Genomic DNA, 21,568 nt, shown 5'->3' on the forward strand with positions numbered 1-21,568 from the left:
TGGTTGTGGACAGCTTCTGTGCAGTGGCTAAGGTCTGTATGGGTTCCATGGTTGTGGACAGCTTCTGTGCAGTGGCTAAGGTCTGTACAGGTTCTGTGATTGTGGACAGCTTCTGTGCAGTGGCTAAGGTCTGTATGGGTTTCATGGTTGTGGATAGCTTCTGTGCAGTGGCTTTCTCAGATGCTGCTTGTTGTAATGATGTAATGGACATAAGAGCCAACACTATCTCCTGCAGGACTGAGGGTGTGGAGGTCTCAGGAGGCTTATCTCATGCACTGTCAATAAACCCTTCCAGTAGCAAGATTTTTGTTTGATGGTGCAGTGCAGGCTGCAGTCCAGTAGATTGCACTTAAAAGAGAACCAGCAAGTAGGCTTGTGCCAAGCAGGCATACATACCCTGATGGAGGTAGCAGGAAGAGATCATGATGGGGTGCACTGAGGTCTCAGGGGTAGGGGCAGGGAGTGCACTAGCTTCTTGTCCTGAGCCAGCAGGAATGCAGTCTGCTTCTTTATCACACCCCTGTCATGGGGCTCACAATCTTCTGTTTATAAAGGCTTCATCCTTTCGTTTCTGGCAGCAGTGTGGGGTGGGAGGGCAGGTGGGAAATGACCCCTTCTCCATGTCTTTTCCAAGGCATGGGTGCTGCCCACTCCAGTGGTTTGTGCCACACCCACATTTCCTTTGTCCCAAGGGGGGCTTTGGTGGGCTGCGTTCTCCTCCTCCTTTAGGGGCTACCCATGCCAAGGGTTAGATCTTCAGGGATCCTGCGGCCCCCCCAGAGGCTCACTGGTCCCCTGTGCTTGCCAAAGTCACAGCGCATTGTGGGGTATGTTTGTGGGGAATCTGCTGGTGCGGTGGGTCAAGGGCAGAGAATTCCCAGGCAGGGCAGTGGCACCACAGGTGTACAACCGGTGTGGTGCCTGCTGTCTCAGTTCAGGTCTGAGGGGAGTGTGGGCATGCCTGTGTGAACTGACCACCTGGTTCTCTGTCCCTGGGAAGTTCTCTAATCAGCACCGATGGTGTTGGCCTGGGTTGCAAGGGCAGAGGAGCTCCCTGACAGTTTAGTGACCAGGATATTGTCAAAGGGGAGTGGGAAGCAAAGAAGCACTCCCACCTATCCTTTCCATGGGGCTCTGAGTTCCTCAGGAGCTGATCTTTGCCAGGCCCTTGCAGCTTTCCTTTTCTACACTGCAGCTTCTTCCTGTGGGCACTCCAATAGGTCCTGCCTCTCTTTCCTCCATTTTCAGTTCAAGATGTATCCATTTTACCAGTAACTTTGATCTTCTTCCTGAAAACTGACATCTGATGTCCCTTGTCAGCCATCACGTATCAATTACACTGTAGCAAGTGGCAGATTCTCATTCATATCCTTCTGGTTCCAAACCACAAGGCTTTCCACAATAGGGAAGAAGACACTTGTCAGCCAGGCTAAGCCCAGGCCACAGGGCTCTGGGCAGGGTCATGCTGTCCGTGGGCAGCTTACAGGACCAACATGAGGACATCACTGTTGAACTTTTTTTTTTTTTTTTTTTTTTTTTTGAGACAGAGTCTGCTCTGTCGCTCAGGTTGGAGAGCAGTGGCACAATCTCGACTCACTGCAATCTCTGCCTTCCAATTTCAACTGATTCCCCTGCCTCAGCCTCCCGAGTAGCAGGGATTACAGGCGTGTGCCAACACACCGAGCTAATTTTTGTATTATTAGTACACAGGGTTTCACCACCTTGGCGAGGCTGGTCTCAAACTCCTGACCTCAGGTGATCTACCCGCCTTGGCCTCCCAAAGTGCTGGGATTACAAATATGAGCCACCACACTTGGACATCGCTCTTGAACTTAACACGGTGGCTGACTCCCCCAACAGCAAGTGGTCCCAAAGATTTGTCAGTCCCAGAATTTCCGCAGCATCCCTTCTGCTCCTTCCTGTCAGACAAAACAAATCACTGGACCAATTCTGTCTCAAAGGAAAGAGAAACAAATTCCACCTCAGAATGGGAGGAGTAGCAGAGAATCTGCAGCTCTGTTTAATCTACCACATATACATAAAATGCTTAGAACAATGCCTGGCATATAGGAAGCCATGTCAAGGATAGCTATTAATATTGTATTTGGCTGGGTGCAGTGGCTTACGTATGTAATCCCAGCACTTTGGGAGGCCGAGACAGGAGGCTTGCTTGAGGCCAGGATTGTTTGAGAGAAGCCTGGGAAACACAGCAAGACCTCATCTCTACAAAAATGTTTTAAAAATTAGCTGGCCATGGTGGCACATGCCTGTAGTCCCAGCTACTCGGGAGGCTGAACTGAGGAGATCCCTTGAGCCCAGGAGTTCGAGGCTGCAGTGAGCTATGATGCTGCCACTGCACTCCAGCCTGGGTGACAGAGTGAGACCCTGTCTCATCATCATCTTTATAGCAAGAAGTTAAAGGTAGCCTTAGATTCTCGCCAGATGTCTACAGCTCAGTGTTTCTCCCATGTATGGAACACTATGTTCTGTGCTCAGATAAACACATTTTAACCCCTCACTAAAACCCCACGAGGAAGATTTTGTCACTAACCCTTTTACAGATGAGAAAACTGAGGCTCAGACAGAGGAAATTACTCAGTCAGGATCACAGAGCAAGGGAAGCTCTGAACTGAGATCTGAACCAGAAGCGTCTAAACCATTGTACATCACAGACTATACACACCAAGCCCCTTCTCTCAACAAAAGTGTGCTAGGTTCCTTGAACCCTGGACTGTGCATGACAAGGTTTATGGGAGCCTTCATCCTGAGCCCAGGGAAAGAAGTGGAACTAGCCTTGAGGGATATTTTGGGCTGACTGCTTTATGTCCTTTACTGCAGTTAACCATTCCTTCTATTTCCTCATTCATTCAACAAAAATTCATTGAGCACCTAGTATGTACTGGGGAATATTCCAGGAGCAGGGGAAACAGCAGCGAACAAGACAGACTCAATCTGGACCTTGGGAACAGATAAGAAATGAAAAAATGAAAACATTCAGTTTGTGTGACATGGTACGTACAGACTTAGGCAGTCAATGGCACTTTCACCTTAGATGGTGTGAGATGGCCCTTCTAAGGAGGTGACATTTGAGCTGAGACTTAATGTTCAAGAAGTAGCCAGCCATGGGGGTGGGGGGCGGTGAGGGAAAAGGCTGAAGAAAGAGCATTCCAAGCAGAGGGAATAGCCAGTGCAAAGGCCTGAGGCTGGACCATGCCTGGTGCATTGGAGGAACAGCGAGGAGGTCTGGGTGGCTGGATTAACGAAGTAACTATTCACTAGAGATTTATGACACTAGTGAGAAATATAGGTGACAAAATTATAGGTACACTAAAACTTTACATCCACATATGCATTGGAGAAAGAAAAATGCTAATAATGCTAATTGCTGGGGTGTTTATATGATGGGATTATGGGTAGCCTTTTTGTTTGACCATGTTGGTTCCATAGTTCTATATTGGACCTGAGAAGCCTCTGTCCCCACTTTAAAGATAGGCAATAAAGGCCACAAGGAATTTTAAGTAAATAGCCCAAATGTCTAGCAAACAGTGGAGTCAGGATTTGACTCTGGGACACTTGCTGAATCCAGTTTTCTGAGTTCTGTCATTCGACCCAAGGAGGTCTGCAACCTCCCCACTCCTAAAGCTGCCTGCTAAATTTTGCAACTCCTCCTAACTTCAGGCAAGTTAGTTAAGGACTCTGTGCTTCTGTTTTCACATAATTCTCCCTGATTAAAAAAACCGTTAGACCTGGGGCTTCACCCAAAAAAATCTGTCAAATGATTAACAACCATCTACTCACCTGGGCTACCCAAGAGGATGAAGTGGGGGCCCCAGGTCCTTACTCGATCTTACCTTGAGAGCATCTGCTTGAGCAAAGTATGTGTGCGCCCCAGTCTTTATGGGTACCCAGATGTCCATCATCTGTGCTGCAATGTGGCTGGGTGGGAGGTAGCTGACCACCGTCTCATGCTTTTCTGTCAGTTTAAAGTCCTTTGCCACTGCTCCTGCCATCCACATGATCTGTAACATAAGGGACAATCCAAGGTGCCTTATACTGACTTATGACAAAACAACACACACACACACACACGCACTCAGCCAGACTGCAGCACAGACGATGGACATCTGGGTATCCATAAAGATCGGGGCACTCACATACTTTAGGCTTAAGCACATGCTCTCAAGGTAAGATCGAATAAGGACCTGGGGCCCCCACTTCATCCTCCTGGGCAGCCCAGATGAGAAGATGGTTGTTAATCATTTGACAGATTTTTTGGGTGAAGCTCCAAAAATTTTGGGAGAATTATAGTTACCAACCCCCAGGTGTTATGATGATTAAATGACTTGGTGTTTGTAAAGTATGAAGACAGTGTCTTGGTCATAGTAGGTGCTTTATAAGTGTTTACTTAATTAGTTTATTTATTTAGCTAAATACATTTAAAATGGCCCTCCAGGCTGGGCATGGTCACTCACATCTGTAAACCTAGCACTTTGGGAGGCTGAGGCAGGAGGTCGCTGGAGGCCAGGAGTTTGAGGCCAAGCTGTAAAACATAGTGAGACCCCCCTCTCTACAAAAAAAGTTAAAAAAAAATTAGCTGGGTGTGGTGGTGTGTGCCTGTAGTCCCAGTTACTCAGGAGGCTGAGATGGAAAGATTCCTTGAACCCAGGAGTTCGAGGCTGCAGTGAGCTGTGATCACACCACTGCACTCCAGTCTGGGTGAGGCCCTGTCTGAAAAATAAATAAACAAAAATTTAAAAACAAAATGGCCCTTCTATGAGAGTGAGGCACCTTGGATTGTCCCTTATGTTACAGATCACGTGGATGGCAGGAGCAGTGGCAAAGGACTTTAAACTGACAGAAAAGCATGAGATGGTGGTTAGCTATCTCCCACTCAGCCATATTGCAGCACAGATGATGGACATCTGGGTACCCATAAAGATTGGGGCGCTCACATACTTTGCTCAAGCAGATGCTCTCAAGGTAAGATTGAGTAAGGACCTGGGGCTCCCACTTCATCCTCTTGGGCAGCACAGGTGAGTAGATGGTTGTTAATCATTTGACAGACTTTTTGGGTGAAGCCCCAGGTCTAACGGTTTTATCTCTGCCCTCATCTTAATGCTTTATTTAGAAGCATTAAAAACAAGACCAGGCACAGTGGCTCAATCTGTAATCCCAGCACTCTGGGAGGCCAAGGTGGGCAGATTGCTTGAGCTCAGGAGTTGAGACCAGCCTGAGCAAGATGGCGAAACCCCACCTCTACAAAAACCAATAATAATAGTAAATTTTTCTAAAAAACACCTGACCAAATAAAACAACTTTTTTTTTTTTTTTTTTTTTTAACCAGCTGGCTACATTCTCCTAGTTTTTATCTTTATCTGAGTCAGGGCATCCATGTATGGTTATGTAGATTGAACACTGAACAACCCAAGACAAAGATGTACTTGGTATTGAAAGTAAAGAGTGTGTGTGTGTGTGTGTATGTTTATAAGTCAGTATTCCCAAATCTAAAAAGCTCCAAAAAACAGGAGTTTTTGGCAGCAAAGTCTGATCTGAATTGATATGATGTTGTTTGTGGTCTTCATTTTATTCTACTTACTGGGATTATGCATATATTCGTTGAATTTTTATACCACCTTTTCTTGACTTATACCCTTTAAGTATTATCTTTTGCCTTTCTATTGTGGTGAGGATTTAGCTCCCTTCCTCTCCCATCTTCTCATTTCTCCTTCCCCATTCTCTCAACATAAATTATTCTTAGTTAACTGAGCCAAGTAGTTTATTATATATTCCATTTCCTGTTTGGTACAACTTTTTGTTTTTCCCAGAATTAATAGTTGCCTTTCTTTTCCAATTTGGTGAAGTTTTTGCATACATGTCCAGTTGCTCCATCTGATCTGTCACATGCTTATCAATATTCTCCAAATGTTCAAATATTCATTGATTATTATTATTATTATTTGAGATGAAGTCTTGCTCTGTTGCCCAGGCTGGAGTTGCAGTGCCATGATCTCGGCTCACTGCAACCTCTGTCTTCCGGGTTCAAGCAATTCTCGTGCCTCAGCCTCCCAAGTAGCTGGAACTGCAGGCCTGTGCCACCATGCCTGGCTGATTTTTGTATTTTTCGTAGAGATGGGGTTTCACAATTTTGGCCAGACTGGTCTCAAACTCTTGACCTCAGGTGAGCCTTGGCCTCCCAAAGTGCTGGGATTACAGGCATGAGACACTGCACCCAGCTTCATTGCATTATTTTTTTCCTCCATCCTTTTGCACTTAGCTGGACTGTTGTTTTAGATTGTCCTAGGTTGGGTACACTGGAAGCAAAATCTGAGTTGGAGATCTTTGTGATTTATCAATGGGGAGCTCTCAGGTGAAAACCAAAAGGAAGTGAGGAGAGGAGGATAGGCTGGGGGGAAAAAAACAAGAAAGGACGTACATTCAGCTGGATTGTAACTTCAGACTGATCCCATAGGAAGCTCTGAGGCATGAATGACACCAGAGTTGTTCCACTTTGAGGCAAGGAGGCTGTGCTTTTGTAACCCCAACTCAGATAGTCATTAGCTGCGGGCTCAGGCACCCATGTGGGATAGGGAGCATAACTTCCCAGTTATTTCTAAGTAAGGGCGGTTTTCTGGAAAAGAGGGAACCGTGGGCTACTAGAGATCTGATAGGACATCAACAGCATCTTCTACAAGCTGCCATACAGGGATATCCCTTCTTCCCATTCCTGGGTTGGATCCCCTATTTTCTGGGGTCTTTGCCTTCTTTTTTTGGATTATTCCTTGATTTAGCTGGATATCATTCATTGGTAGGTTTTGCAAAGTAGTTATGTGAGAGAACACTTTCTTTTCTAAATATTGTTTTCATTTTTTTTTTTTTTTTTTTTTTCAGAGACAAGGTCGTGCTCTGTCACCCAGCCTGGAATGCAGTGGCATGATCATAGCTTACTGCAGCCTTAAATTCCTGGGCTCAAGGGATCCTCCCACCTCAGCCTCCCCCATAGCCAGAACTACAGGCATGTGCCACCATGCCTGACTAATTTGTTTTACAGTGATTTTCTACATGTCTAGACTTTGCAAACAGAGCCAGAAAAGAACTCTGACATTTTCCCCAAGTTACATTCTCTGAATTAGTTTCCTGTTAATGCCACAACAAATGAACAGAAACTTAGTGACTTAAAACAATATTTATTTATTTATTTAGAAATGGAGTCTCGTTCTGTCACCCAGGCTGGAGTGCAGTGGCAGTGGCATGATCTCAACTCACTGCAACCTCCACCTCCAGGTTAAACGATTCTCATGTCTCAGTCTCCCAAGCAGGGATTACAGGCATGCACCACCACGCCCAGCTAATTTTTGTATTTTTAGTAGAGATGGGATTTCACCATGTTGGCAAGGCTGGTCTTGAACTCTTGACCTCAAGTGATCTGCCTGCCTCAGCCTCCCAAAATGCTGGGATTACAGGCATAAGCAAGCGCGCCTGGTCCATTTATTATCTTATAGTTCTGGTGGTCAGAAGTCTGAAAATGGTCTCACTGGGCTAAAATCAATATGTCATCAGGGCTGCATTCCTTCTAGAGGCTCTTGGGGAGAATCTATTTCCATGACTTTTCCAGCTTCTAGAGACCACCTATGTTCCTTATCTCAGGGCCCCTTCCTCCATCTTCACAGCCAGCAGTGCAGCCTCTTCCCCTCTCTGACTCTGACTCTCCTGCTTCCCTCTCATAAGGACCCTGTGATGACACTGGGCCACCCAGATCATCCAGGATGATCTCCCATCTCAAGATTCTTAATCCCATCTACAAAGTCCCTTTTGCTATGAAAGATTATATATTCACAGGTCCCAGGAGTTAGAACGTGGACATCTTTAGGGGGCCAATATTTTGCCTCCCACACTCTCCATCAAGCAGGCTAAATCTTAGGGCCTTTGTACGTGCTTCTAGAAGGTTCTTTCTCTTGTTCTTTGCAGGGCTGACTCTTCTTTGTCACTTAGCTCTCTGCTAAATATTTCCTTGGCCCCTCTCAATCCCTCTCATATGCCCCATGCTCAGTGCCTGAGGTGTGTTAGGTCTTCAATACGTATTTCCTTTTTTGGCTGAATACATAATACATACACATTTACCTAGAGGACCTGAGAAGTTCCCATTTTCCCACATCCTTACCAACTCCTAATATTGTCAAAATGTTTAAAACTTGTGAATCTGAATAGTGACAACAGTGTCTTAATATTTTCAGAAATTTCCAGACTGTTTTCTGAAGTAAGTGCACCAGAAATGTGCGAAGGTTACAGTTTCTCTACATCTTCACTAACGCATGTTATTATCTGTTTTATTATTATTATTGCCATTCTAATTTGCATTTCCTTGGTGATTAATGATAGTGAGCACCTCTTTGTGTGTTTATTGACCATTTACATATCTTCTTTGGAAAAAGAAATCTGTTCAAATAGTTTGCCCATTTAAAAATTTGGTTGTTCTTTCTGTGCTAGCATGACTAGTAAAAAGAAAAGTAAAAGCCAGGCACGGCGGCTCACGCCTGTAATCCCAGTACTTTGGGAGGCCAAGGCAGGCAGATTGCTTAAGGTCAAGAGTTTAAGACCAGCCTGGCCAACATGGTGAAACTCCGTCTCCTCCGTCTCTACTAAAATATATATATATATACAAAAATTAGCCAGGCGTGGTGGTGTGCACCTGTAATTCCAGCTAGGGAGGGGAGGGGAGGGGAGGGAAGGGGAGAAAGAAGGAAAGAAAGGAGGGGAGGAAAAAAGAAAGAAAGAAAGGAAGGAAGAAAGAAAGAGAAGAAAGAGAGAAAAGAAGAAAAGGAAAAGAATTAAAAATGAAAAGAATTGGTTGCATATCTCATCTTATTGTTGAGTGTTAAGGGTTCTTTATATATTCTGGTTACAAATTCTTTACCAAATTTGTGGTTTGCAAATACTTGGTCTCCCAGTTCTATGGCTTGTTGTTTCCTCAATAATCTTTTGAAGAGGAAAAAGTGTTTAAGTTGGATGAAGTTTGATTTATCTATTTTCTTTTATGCTTTTGGTATCATATCTAGGAAATCTTTGCCTACTCTAAAGTCACAGAGATTTTCTTCTACGTTTTCTTCCAAAAGGCTTTTAGTTTGAGCTCTTACATTTAGGGCTATAATGCATTTTGAGGTAATTTTCATGTTTGCTGAGAAATAAGGCTCTAACCCTAAGTTTTGTGGAAGTGTTTGTTTGATTTTGTTTTGCATTTGAATAGTCCCCCCCCAACCCCACTAAATTGCCTTGGCATTTTGTTGAAAATCAATTGATCATAAATGTAAGGTTTTGTTTCTGGATCTTCTATTTTGTTCCACTGATCTGCACATCTATCTTTATGCCAAAGCCACACTGACTTAATTACAAATTACACTAGCTTCATAGCAGGATGGCTAACTTTCCTGGTTTGCCTGGGACTTCCCCAGTTTTAAAACAGAAAGTTTCACATTTCATATAATCCTGCAGTTCTGGGTAAACCAGGATGGTTGTTCACCCTACTTTAGAATAAATTTTAAAATCAGGTAGTAAGTCCTCCAATTTTGTCTTTCTTTTCCAAAATTGCTTTGGCTATTCTAGGTCCTTTGCATTTCTATATAAATTTTAAAGTCGGCTTGTCAATTTGTATTTAAAAAAAAAAAAACCTGCCTAGATTTTGATAGGGGTTGCATTGAACTCATAGGTCTCTTTGGGGGAGAATCTTGCATCCTTTTTAACAGTTGTATAATATTCCACTGCATGCTTGGACCACAATTTCTTTAGCCAACCCTCTGTCATTGAACCTGTAAGCTGTTTCCATTCTGTTACAAAAAAGTGTTGCAAAGAACATCTTGAATGTGTTTATTTGTGTGCCTGAGTCTTTCCTTCAGCTGAATTCCTTCACCCACAGAAGTGAAGTTGACAGGTTACATTTAAAATGTTAATAGTACTGTCATGTTACCTTCCAAAAATATCTTACCAGTTTATGCTTCTCATCAAATCCCTAGAGAGACTGCAAAAATCTGATTGGCCAACCCAGTTAATGGGTTGTCTTCTTTTGGTTGGGAGCCCTGCGTAATCTGATCGGTGAAGGAATGTTCTCTTGGGCAAAGTTGGGTGGATCAGGAGAGATGGACATCCCTGGTGCACAGAAGGCCCTGCTGTGGCTAACCTAGCTTCGTTCCATACAGGGCACCTTGGTAAGTACTCTAAAGGAGGTAAAACCTACTGTCTTCATTGGAGTGCCTCAAATTTGGGAGAAGATACATGAGACGGTGAAGAAAAATAGTGCCAAGTCCACAGGCTTGAAGAAGAAGGCATTCGTGTGGGCAAGAAACATTGGCTTCAAGGTCAACTCAAAAAAGATGTTGGGGTAGGTGGAGCATCCAGAAGGCTGGGAGGGTAGCTGGTGAGGAGGCTCAGCCTTCTCCAGTGGGTCCCATCAGCCCCCTCCCACTTGATGGCATTCTTGTTCACAGGAAATATAACACTCCTGTGAGTTACCGCATGGCTAAGACTCTCGTGTTCAGCAAAGTCAAGACATCCCTTGGCTTGGATCACTGTCACTCTTTTATCAGTGGGACTGCACCCCTCAACCAAGAGACTGCTGAGTTCTTTCTAAGCTTGGACATACCTATAGGCGAGTTGTATGGGTTGAGTGAAAGCTCGGGACCCCACACAATATCCAACCAGAATAACTACAGGCTTCTAAGGTACCAGCCCCCCGGGCAGACCCCTGCTCCTCCCATAACACGGGGTCAAGATGGGGAAGGTGGGTGGACTGATGGGCCTCTGGGTTAAGAGGAATCCTGACGTGGTGTCTCCAGAATGATCCTGTTCTCCAGCCTCCAAGTCTTAACTCTGCATGACCATGGGAAACCCTGGATGGTAAGACAGCCCACAGATAAGGGGGATGGCTCTCTAAACATTCCATGGTCTCCCCGTTTGTCACTTGTGAGTTCTGCCTTCAAGTTCACCGCCTGTGACCTCAGCACCTTTCATCCCCATGATCCTCCATCTCAAAACACCTCCATGGCTGATTCCTGGCTTTCTCCCAAGCTCAGCTTGCCCTAGGCTGCAAGGTTGAACCCAGTGATAAGAAAACTTTAAGAATACCAAATTCAGGTTCAACTCCCCATCTGAGAGCTGTCACAGTCATAGAATCTTCTGGTTGTCTCTCCCTGACTCCCTCCTTTTAGCATGGGTGAGGTTTGAAAAAAATCTTTTCATACATGTGTTTATTTATTAAATTTGAATCAGAGATAGGGTCTCACTTTGTTGCCCAGGCTGGAGTGCAATGGTACAATCATAGATCACTGTAACCTTGAACTTCTGGATTCAAGCATTCCTCCTGCCCCAGCCTCCCAACTAGCTGGGACTACAGGCATGAGCCTCCATGCTTGGCAATTTTGTAAAAATTTTTTTGTAGAGATGGGGTCTTGCCATGTTGCCTAGGCTGGCCTTCAATTCCTTGACTCAAGCAATCCTTAGCCTCCCAAGGCACTGGGATTATAGGCATGAACCACCATGCCCAGCATTTCCATACATTTAAAAGTCATTTGTACTTCCTTTCCTATGAACTGTCTGTCCATATTATCTGCCTGTTTTAAAAATTAGATTATTGGTCCCTTTATTATTGGTTTGTTGGCACTCTTTACATATTAGGAAAATCAGCCTTTTGTCCTTCATATGAGTTACAAATATTTTATCCCCTGGCTTGTCATTGGTATTTTGATTTTAGTTAAGATGTTTTTTTACTGTGCAGAAATTTGTGGTCACAAATTTAGATGGTTGAACTTATCGATCTTTTCTTTTATGGCTTCTGGATTTTTCTACATACCTAAAAAGGCTTCAGTGGGGGAAATCATAAGGCAGCTCTTTGTAAGTTTTAAATTTCTCAGGTCTGTCTCCATTTTTTCTTTTGCTAACCGGGGGAATACCTACATTTAATCCTGGGACCACTGGCCTTGCTAACTGTTAATCAAAGAGATCTCAGCAACACAAGGAGGAAATATTTCCCTTCCTGCATCCTAGAACTGCCCTGGCCAATGCTATCTCTAGGGAAAAAAAAAGTAAGACAAAGAACCCAGATTTCAAATAGTGCTACTCTGTTTTATGAAAGTAACTTTTACCTCTAAAGAGATTGTAGTTGGTTGTCATACTTAAAATTAGCTGTCCTAATCACTGCAGAGAGAGGTCTACCTATCTGTTTTCTTAAAAATGAGGGTTTTGTTCCTATCTTTAAGCCAAAAGCATTTTTTTCTTTGCTGGCATATGTGGAGATAAAAAAAAAAAAAAAAAAAAAAAACAGCCTGCAATGCTGCTGGATTTTCTTTGTTTTTTGTTTTTGTTTGTTTCTTTGAGACAGAGTCTTGCTCTGTCGCCCAGGCTGGAGTACAGTGGCGTGATCACTACTCACTGCAGCCTTGACCTCGTGGGCTCAGGTGATTCTCCCACCTCAGCCTCCCAAGTAGCTGGGACCACAGGTATGCACCATGCCCAACTTTTATTTTTTATTATTTTTGTAGAGACAGGGTCTCCGTATGTTGCCCAGGTCTGAACTCCTGGGCTCGAGCAATATTCCCTCCTCGGCTTTCCAAAGTGTTAAGATAACAGGCGTGAGCCACCACACCTGGCCACTGCTGGGTTTCCCAGTTCACAAAGCCTTTGGGAATCTGACATGCTGGATTAAACACTGCAGCAAACACCTCCTTCTGTGCGCTGGGGTGCATATCCAGCCTGCTCTAGCTGAGCAGAGTATTAGGCACCTAGGCTGAAGATCCAGGCAGAGCTGGGTGGCTGACTTTGGCTCTATGAGCCTCAGTTTCTCTGCTTCTGTCCCCCGGCAGCTGTGGCAAGATCTTGACTGGGTGTAAGAATATGCTGTTCCAGCAGAACAAGGATGGCATTGGGGAGATCTGCCTCTGGGGTAGGCACATCTTCATGGGCTATCTGGAAAGTGAGACTGAAACTACAGAGGCCATCGATGACGAAGGCTGGCTACACTCTGGGGATCTGGGCCAGCTGGACAGTCTGGGTTTCCTCTATGTCACCGGCCGCATCAAAGGTACCAGGGGCTGAGCTCTTTGGGAATCTCCTGCAAGCAGGCCCACCCTGAACATTTAAGGGCCCAGCGTAGCAGCACAAAGGCCACCCCCAGTTCCTCACCTTCCAAGAGGAGCTGTGCAGAAACTCCTCAGTCTGTACAACCCAGCTCTATCCTCCTGTCCAGCAGTTACCCCTTGGTCACTTGGTATCCCGTGGTCCACCCTTAGGAGGATGGACCTGCAAAAGACAAGCCTTGGAACCTCCTGAAGCCCCTTTCAGAATAGCACCAGCCCAGAGGAAAACTCAGTAAGAGAAGGATAAAGAAATTCCTTGTGACATCATTTTGGCACCTGGTTTCAGTCATACCTGAAGCCAAAGACCTTTTGAACTTTTCAGTTTTATTGAGCCAACAGTTTTACCTTTTTTAACTCAAATTCATTCAAGCTGGTTCAAATGGGCTTGAGTAAAAAAGTGCCATTTTCTTCTCCTGCATTTTCAGAGGATAATAATCTACAGAGTTGTAAGGATTAAAGAAAGTATAGTACAAGGATAAGCCAACTTTTCCTGAAGAGGGCCCTTTAGTAAATATTTTTGGGTTCACAAAATATGTGTCTCCGTTGCAGCTTCTCAACTCTGTGATTTGTAGCACAAAAACAGCTGTTGACAACACATAAAGAATGGGTGTGGCCAGCTGCCAATATGAATATCATAATTTTTATGTGTCAAAAAATTCTTCTTTTGACTTCCAACAACTTAAAAATGTAAAATTCATTTTTAGCTTTTGGTTATACAAAATTGAATAGTGGCCTGGATTTGGCCACTATGGGCCATAGTTTGCTAAAACCTGATGGAGAACACTTAGTGCTTTTTTACTCAAACCCATTTAAGATGGGTTTAAATAGGTTTGAGGAAAGAAAAAAAAAAAAGCAAAACTGTTGACTCAACATAACTGAAAAGGTCAGTTGGCCAAAAAGTCAGCTGGCTTCAGGCATGGCTGGATCTGGGTGCCAAAATGAGGTCATAAGGAATTTTAAAATTCTTTTCTTGAGTTTTCCTCTGTGCTGGTACTATTTTATTTTTGAGAGAAGGTCTCATTTGTTGGCCAGGCTGGAATGCAGTGGTCCAATTATGACTCACTGTGGCCTCAACTTCCCAGGCTCAGGTGATTCTCCCACCTCAGCCTCCTGAGTAACTAGGACTACAGGTGCGTGTCACCACACCCAGCTATTTTTTTTTGCAGAGACCCGGTTTCACCGTGTTGCCCAGGCTGGTCTAGCACTTGTGGGCTCAAGAGATCTGCCCACCTCAGCCTCCCAAAGTGGCAGGATTACAGGCATGAGCCACTGCGCCTGGCCGCTAGGTTTTTGTTTTTGTTTTTGTTTTTTTGAGATGGTGTTTCACTCTTGTTGCCCAGGTTGGAGTGCGGTGGCACGATCTCAGCTCACTGCAACCTCCACCTCCCAGGTTCAAGTGATTCTCCTGCCTCAGCCTCCTGAGTAGCTGGGATTACAGGTGCATACCATCAAACCTGGCTAATTTTTGTATATTTAGTAGAGACTGGGTTTCACCATGTTGGCCAGGCTGGTCTCAAACTGGGGGTTCCACGTTGTCATGGCTGGACATGTACCAAGCCAAGCTCTGTTCCAGAAATCCTGATCACTGCCGGTGGTGAAAACGTGCCCCCCATTCCCGTTGAGACCTTAGTTAAGAAGAAGATCCCCATCATCAGTAACGCCATGTTAGTAGGAGATAAACTGAAGTTTCCGAGCATGTTGCTGACGCTGAAGGTAACATGGGTTTGCTGTCATTGGGGGAAGTCTCTGCAGCAGGTCTTGGGTTCCCTGGCCCCACCCCAGGGTCAAGAGGATGCACCTGTGGGTTCAAGACCCACTTCTTGGTCTGTGGGCCTGGGGAGGGGTGCTGGTCAAGGAGCATGTGTGGTGACAGAGGTGTCCGGGGGCAGTGTGAGATGAATCAGATGAACGGAGAACCTCTGGACAAGCTGAACTTCGAGGCCATCAACTTCTGTCGGGGTCTGGGCAGCCAGGCATCCACCGTGACTGAGATTGTGAAGCAGCCAGACCCCCTGGTCTACAAGGCCATCCAGCAAGGCATCAATGCCGTGAACCAGGAAGTCATGAACAATGCACAGAAGATTCAAAAGTGGGTCATCTTGGAGAAGGACTTTTCCATCTATGGTGGAGAGCTAGGTGAGTGGCCATGACATTTGGAGGCTGGTCCCTTGTTAGCATCTGGGACTGTGTGGGCTCTGAAGAGACAGGTCCTTTTCTGAAGGTCAGACGGTCTATGAGACCAGCCAGGGACCAGGAGAGGGATGCTGCCACCTCTAGCTAACTGGTCCCCAGCTCCTCATCTTGGAAATAAAATCCAACCTCCTTACTATAGCTCTATACAATCTCTCGCCTGCTGACCTTTCATTCACTCTGCACCAACCCTATGGGCTTTCTTGATGTTCCTGCAGCTCTCTGGGCTTTGTCCAATTATAGGGCCTTTGCACCTGCCAGTCTGCCTCCCTGGGAATACCCTTCCCCCTCAATTCCTTGCCTGGATGGCTTCTTCTCATTGTCCAGGTCTCACCCTACAGGCCTCTTCCTCCTCAGAGCAGCCTTGTTACAGGACCCACAGGTTTGTATGCCCACTGCACAGTAATATACCAATACACTGAGACAGCAGGGGATGCAGCAAAGACAAGAGTTTAATTATGGCCAGGCACAGTGGCTCACGTCTGTAATCCCAACACTTTGGGAGGCTGAGGTGGGCAGACTGCTTGCGCCCAGGAGCTTGAGACCAACCTGGGTAACATGGTGAAATCCTAACTCTACAAAAAATACAAAAATTAGCTGGGTATGGTAGCCGTGCCCAGCTACTCAGGAGACTGAGAGGATCGCTTGAGCCCAGGGAAGTCAAGGCTGCAGTGAGCCACAAGCATGCCAGTGCACTCCAGCCTTGGCAATGGAGTGAGACCCTGTCTCAAAAACAAAAAACAAACAAACAAAAACAAAAAAGGAAATTAAATTCCCTTGCAGGGAAGCCAACCGAGATGGAAGGAACCCTCAAATCTCTCTTTGAGGAATTCTGGGCTGGGGTTTTAAGGGGATCTTTGGGGGTGAAGGGCTGGAAAATTAGAGTCATTGATTGGTTGGGGTAAGGGGGATGAAATCATTATGATGTGGAAGCTGCATTCTTTGGTAAGTCAGCTCCTGTGGGGTCCTTCAGATCAGTGGACATCAGTAGTTTCACTGGTATGCAGGACTTGAAAGGGTATCTCAAATGGAAAACTTAACCTTTCACAATGCTTAATATGTTATCTGTAGAGCAGTTAAGTTAAGGAGAACCATCTCTTGTGACTGGGTTTTTTTGTGATTCTGGGGCAACAGGCAAACAGCTAGCTATGAGGAAGGGGTCAGAGAGCAAACTGACCTAATGATGAATGTTGAGTGTGCTGTAAGTGTGGCTGATTTTAGTTTCTCCCCCTCCCTTCTTCTCTGATTAATATTATAAAGTTTTCAGGGGTGGTTTCAGCCTTCCCTGACCATGCTGGCTAAAGTGGCTTGCCATCGTCCTTAATATTTCACCCTGTAGCTTGCTGTCACTCCCATTATACCACCCTGTCTTCTTTAAAGCATCAGAACATGAAATTATTCTCTGTATGAGTTTTATTTTTGCCTCTCTTCCCCCATGAGGGAAGGGCTCACTCCAGAGTGGGGATACTGGATTCTACCAACGTACTTTCATTTGGGAGTTTGCCGTCAGCACTCAGCTGTAATCTGACGGTGTGGATGGAAGAGTCAGAGCAAATATGTGGCATTGAACAACCTGGGTTCAAATCCTGTCCCCTCTACACAGGGAAGTGACTTGTCCCACTGAGTCTTGTTTTTTTGTTTGTTTTGAGACAGAGTCTCGCTCTGTTACCCAGGTTGGAGTACGATGGCACAATCATGGCTTGCTGCTGCAGCCTTGAACTCTCAGGCTCAAGCAATCCTCCTACCTCAGCCTCCTGAGTAGCTGGGACGAGTGCGCGCCACCATGCGTGGCTATTTTCTTTCCTTTTTTTTTTTTTTTTTTTTTTTGAGATGGAGTCTCGCTCTGTCGCCAGGCTGGAGCGCAGTGGCGCAATCTTGGCTCACTGCAACCTCCACCTCCCAGGTTCAAGTGATTTTCCTGCCTCAGCCTCCCGAGTAGCTGGGATTAGAGGTGCGCGCCACCACATCCAGTTAATTTTTTGTATTTTTAGTAGAGACAGGGTTTCACCATTTTGGCCAGGATGGTCTCGATCTCTTGACCTCGTGATCCACCTGCCTAAGGCCTCCCAAAGTACTGGGATTACAGGTGTGAGCCACAGCGCCTGGCCGCTATTCTCTTTTTGTTTTGTAGAGATGCAGGTGTTTTGCCATGTTGTCCAGGCTGGTGGTCTTCTCATCTATAATTTGAAAACACAGTCCTTGTGGGGTTGCTTGAGACACCCAGAGGGGACTTCAGTGCCCCTGGTGACTCAGAGGCTTTCAACGAAAGTCCTGGGCTGAGGGAGCAGACACCTCCCAGTTTGAGACTTGATTCTGCCATGCACTTGCTGGCTGACCTGAGAGGAACTGGTCCTCTCTATGCCCCAGTTTCCTCACCTGTAAAATGGGGATGGGGCATGGTTTGAGATGATGATATCCCTCCTCCATCGGGTGCACAGTCCACATCAGGCACAGAATGCAGCGTGCTCTTCACCTTCCAGCTCCCAGAATCCTCGCCACAGCTGAAGGATCACATAGACGTTTTATCATCCCCATACAGATGGCAAAAGTTACACACCCTCAAAGTCAATGGCGCAGCTAGCCACCCAGCCTAGCCCCAGGCATGGGACTCTGTTGCCTGGTCATGCGTGGGTGTGTGTTATTTTCTTTTATCTCCACAACTCAAACGATTTCTCCTTTCTCGATAGGTCCAATGATGAAACTTAAGAGACATTTTGTAGCCCAGAAATACAAAAAAGAAATTGATCACATGTACCACTGACTGCTTTGATGAAGCTGCTCTCAGCTGTTCTGATGGTGAGATTCAGTTGCTCGGCTTTGCTGGGCTACGCATTCAGAGTCCAAGAGAGGGCTCCACTGTGTGGCAGGCAGATCTGTATTGGAACGGCAGAAAACACACACACACACTTAGTTGCAGTGGGTTCTGAGCAGCAGGCTTCAACTCATGCTGTCTCTACTCTACCAGGGTCATGGTAGGGTGTGTAAACTCCTTCAGCTGGCCACCAATGTTGTTAGCTGTGCTTCCTGCCTTTTCTATTTGTTTGTAGAAAGTAGGAGGCAGTGAATCCCAAATGTCTCATTGGGTCTTATTTGGAGAAGGCCTTTTGTCAGAAACTTTAGTGGAGAAAGTTCTACTTGCCAGGAACTCAAGGAATGAGGTGTGTTGGCTCATTCATTACACAGATAATAAGGGATGGAGGCTTGAACTTCCACTACCCACCATTTATCCTCTCCTTTCCCTAAGATATGTGCAGAGGGAGCCTCCATGACACCATGAATCGCTGATAGTTATTGAGGTTTTTTTTTTTCTTCACTAGATGCACAGTGCAGGCAGAAAGTAGAATGCATCTTCAATTGTCCTATAGGCTGCCTGTAACCTTTTCATGGGCAAATTGTTCTAATGCCACCAGCCAACCCATGTTTTAGTTTGCTGGGGCTACATTACAAAGTACCACAGACTGGAGGGCTTAAACAACATAAACTTATTGTCTCACAGATCTGGAGGCTAAAAGTGTGAGATCGGGAGGCTGGCTGGCTTGGTTCCTTCTGAGGGCTGTGAAGGGAGGATCCATTCCAGACTTCTCTCCTTGGCTTGCTGATGGCTGTCTTCTCTCTGTGTCTTCACATCATCTTCCCTCTGGGTGTCTCTGTGTTCAAATTTCCCTTTTATAAGGATAGGTTAGTAAGATTAGGGCCCACTCTAATGACCTCATTTTAACTTCTATAATGATCCTGTTTCCAAATAAGTTACATCCTGAGGTACTAAAGGTTAGGACTTCAACATGTGAATTGTGGAGGGATACAACTCAGCCTGTAACTCATCATATCCATTGTCCTTTGTTCAATGTTAACTGGTTTAACCCTTCCACACCTTCATTTGTCGATGTCTTGTGGGGGGGCCCAGCAGTTCAACGTACCACATTCATAATTCTTCATCTTTTGCAAGATTTCCAATTTCACTTTCCAGTTGAATAAGAAACCATTGGACATTGATGTGGGAGTGAGAGATGGACCCTCTTACACCAGTGCTGTCCAATATGGCAGCCACTGGCCACAATGTGGTCTGTCCAAACCAAGATGTGCTGTAATACATAAAACACACAACACACACTGGGCTTCAAAAGCTCAGCACAAAAAAAAAAAAAAAAAAAAAAGAATATACAATATCTCATCAGTATTTTAAAATTTTGATTACATGTTGAGATGATATTTTGGAATACTGGGTTATGTAAAATATTTATTATTAAAAGTAATTTTACCAGTCTTAAATTTTTATTTACTTTTTAGAGACAGGGTCTTGCTCTGCTGCTCAGGCTGGAGTGCAGTGGTGCATTCATACCTAATGTTTTAAATGTTTTTGTAGAGATGAGGTATTTCTATGTTGCCCAGGTTGGTCTCAAACTCCTGGCCTCAAGCGATGCTCCTGCTTCAGCTTCACAAAGTGCTGTGATTACAGGTGTGAGCCACTGTGCCTGGCCAAGTTCCTTTTTTAAAAATGTGGCTGCTATACGTTGTTAAATTGCATAGGTGGCTCCAGTAATGTTTCTTTTGGATAGTGCCACTCTAAAGTTCATTTTGGGGAGATTTTGGGTGATGGCCAATTTATAAATGGGTCAACTCGGGAATATTTTCATCATATGGTGAATGTGGGATCTTGGAGACTGAATGCACATATTACGAGAATCCCCATGTGATAACTTGTGTTTCTCCTCTTTGCAGCCTTCAGCAGGAAGACCTCATTGCAATAAGTGAAATACTGCTCTAGGCAGAAGCTCTCCCTGCTGTTTTTAAGAAGCCACATTCCTCATTGGTCAGTTTCTTGATTGTTCGTCTGTTGGAGAGGTGCTCCCTAGAAGAACCCGCCATACGTTTCAAAGCAATAAAATCATTGTAGATCTTTCTGAGGACCTTCAAGTCACTGACTCCAGGGAAGCCTATTGGGAAATCTACTAAAAACTGCCTGATTTAGAAGAAAGATCTGAACTTGTGGGCTCCCATTTGATTTTTCTCTCCTCAGGGGACTTAGACATTAGAAAGAAAAAGCCTTCACAGATTTGAAGAACTGGACCCCCAAATCAACTCACCTGCCTGTAAGAAACTGGGAAACCCTTCCAATAAGTCCTGATAATAAAGCACTTCAGGGTCCCATGTCTTGATTTTTGGCTTGACACAAATACTTTGTCCTTTATTTAGTGTGATGGGGAGGGCTTGGACTCTGAAATCAGTTCTGGGTTCAAATTGTGACCAGCTGTGATTTCAACTGTCTGAGGCTTGCAGATTTTAAATCTGGAAAGTAGATCCCCATCTCAGAGGGTGGCCATGGAAGTTCATGGAGATGATGTACAGGGAATGCAGTATCTAACTCCAGAAAGTCCTCGGTTTGAGTTAATGGTTATCATCAACACAGTCACTCTTGGTTAACTCAAGAGTCGAGGTACGACTCTTGACTAATTCCATCATTAGGGAGGAGTTTTGCTGTTGTAGTAAGTTAAGTAAACTTAAAGAAGATAGTTTATTCCTCTCCCATCCAACAGTCCATTATAAGTAGACCAGAGCTGATAAAGCATATTCATAGTGTGTCCCTGAAATATTAGTAGGGAGAGAGTGGGAGAGGGAACATCTCCCAGCCTGGACAGAAACAGCATATCAGGAGCAACAAAACTCCCAGTGTCTCTTAAGGTTCTAGATACTCAGAGGCAGGCCAGAGACCCTTTTGAGTTCCATTTTTTAAATACACCAGAAATTTAAAATGGCATTCTCCTTGCAAAAAAAAAAAATTAATGCAATGCAGATAAGGCTAATGTCATATTTGATTGCTGTATTAGGCCATTGTTGCACTGTTATAAAGAAATACCTGAGATGGGGTCATTTATAAAGAAAAGAGTTTCAATTAATTAGCTCATGTTTCTACAGGCTTTACAGATATGGTGCTGGTGCCTGTTCAGCTTCTGGTGAAGCCTCAGGGAGCTCACAATCATAGCGGAGGGCAAAAGGGGAGCAGGCATGTCGCATGGCGAAAGCAGAAGCAACCCAGAGGGAGTGCCACACATTTTTAAATGACCAGATCTTTTGAGAACGCGCTATTGTGAAGACAGCCCCAAGCCATAAGGGATCCGCCCCCCTGCCATGACCCAAACACCTCCACCAGGCCCCACCTCCAGCACAGGGGATTACAGTGCAACATGAGATTTGGGCAGGGACAAATATCCAAACCACATCAATGGCCCTCCTCAACTATTTGGTGGGCTTTTACTTTTTAA

At 45.0% G+C, this 21,568-nt stretch overlaps 1 protein-coding gene across 12 annotated transcripts in view; it reads left to right on the forward strand.

The window, feature by feature from the left end:
• The window catches only part of LOC129019808 (long-chain-fatty-acid--CoA ligase ACSBG2), a 92,225-nt gene extending 71,772 nt beyond the window's left edge, over positions 1-20,453 (forward strand). For 6 of the 12 annotated variants that reach the window (XM_054463143.2, XM_054463142.2, XM_054463140.2 and 3 more), the window contains 7 exons: positions 4,813-4,980; positions 10,188-10,369; positions 10,476-10,709; positions 12,846-13,063; positions 14,692-14,831; positions 15,008-15,254; positions 17,996-18,104. In XM_054463143.2, the coding sequence (XP_054319118.1) occupies positions 4,813-4,980; positions 10,188-10,369; positions 10,476-10,709; positions 12,846-13,063; positions 14,692-14,831; positions 15,008-15,254; positions 17,996-18,069 (1,263 nt within the window). In that variant the 3' untranslated portion in view covers positions 18,070-18,104. Of the gene's footprint in view, positions 1-4,812; positions 4,981-10,187; positions 10,370-10,475; positions 10,710-12,845; positions 13,064-14,458; positions 14,560-14,691; positions 14,832-15,007; positions 15,255-17,995; positions 18,105-20,027 lie in introns of those variants that run through there. The other 6 variants (XM_063658007.1, XM_054463146.2, XM_054463144.2 and 3 more) reach the window with 4 other exon arrangements.
• Positions 20,454-21,568: the final 1,115 nt, after the last annotated feature.

The sequence above is a fragment of the Pongo pygmaeus genome, chromosome 20, assembly GCF_028885625.2.
Source record: "Pongo pygmaeus isolate AG05252 chromosome 20, NHGRI_mPonPyg2-v2.0_pri, whole genome shotgun sequence".
NCBI lineage: Eukaryota > Metazoa > Chordata > Mammalia > Primates > Hominidae > Pongo > Pongo pygmaeus.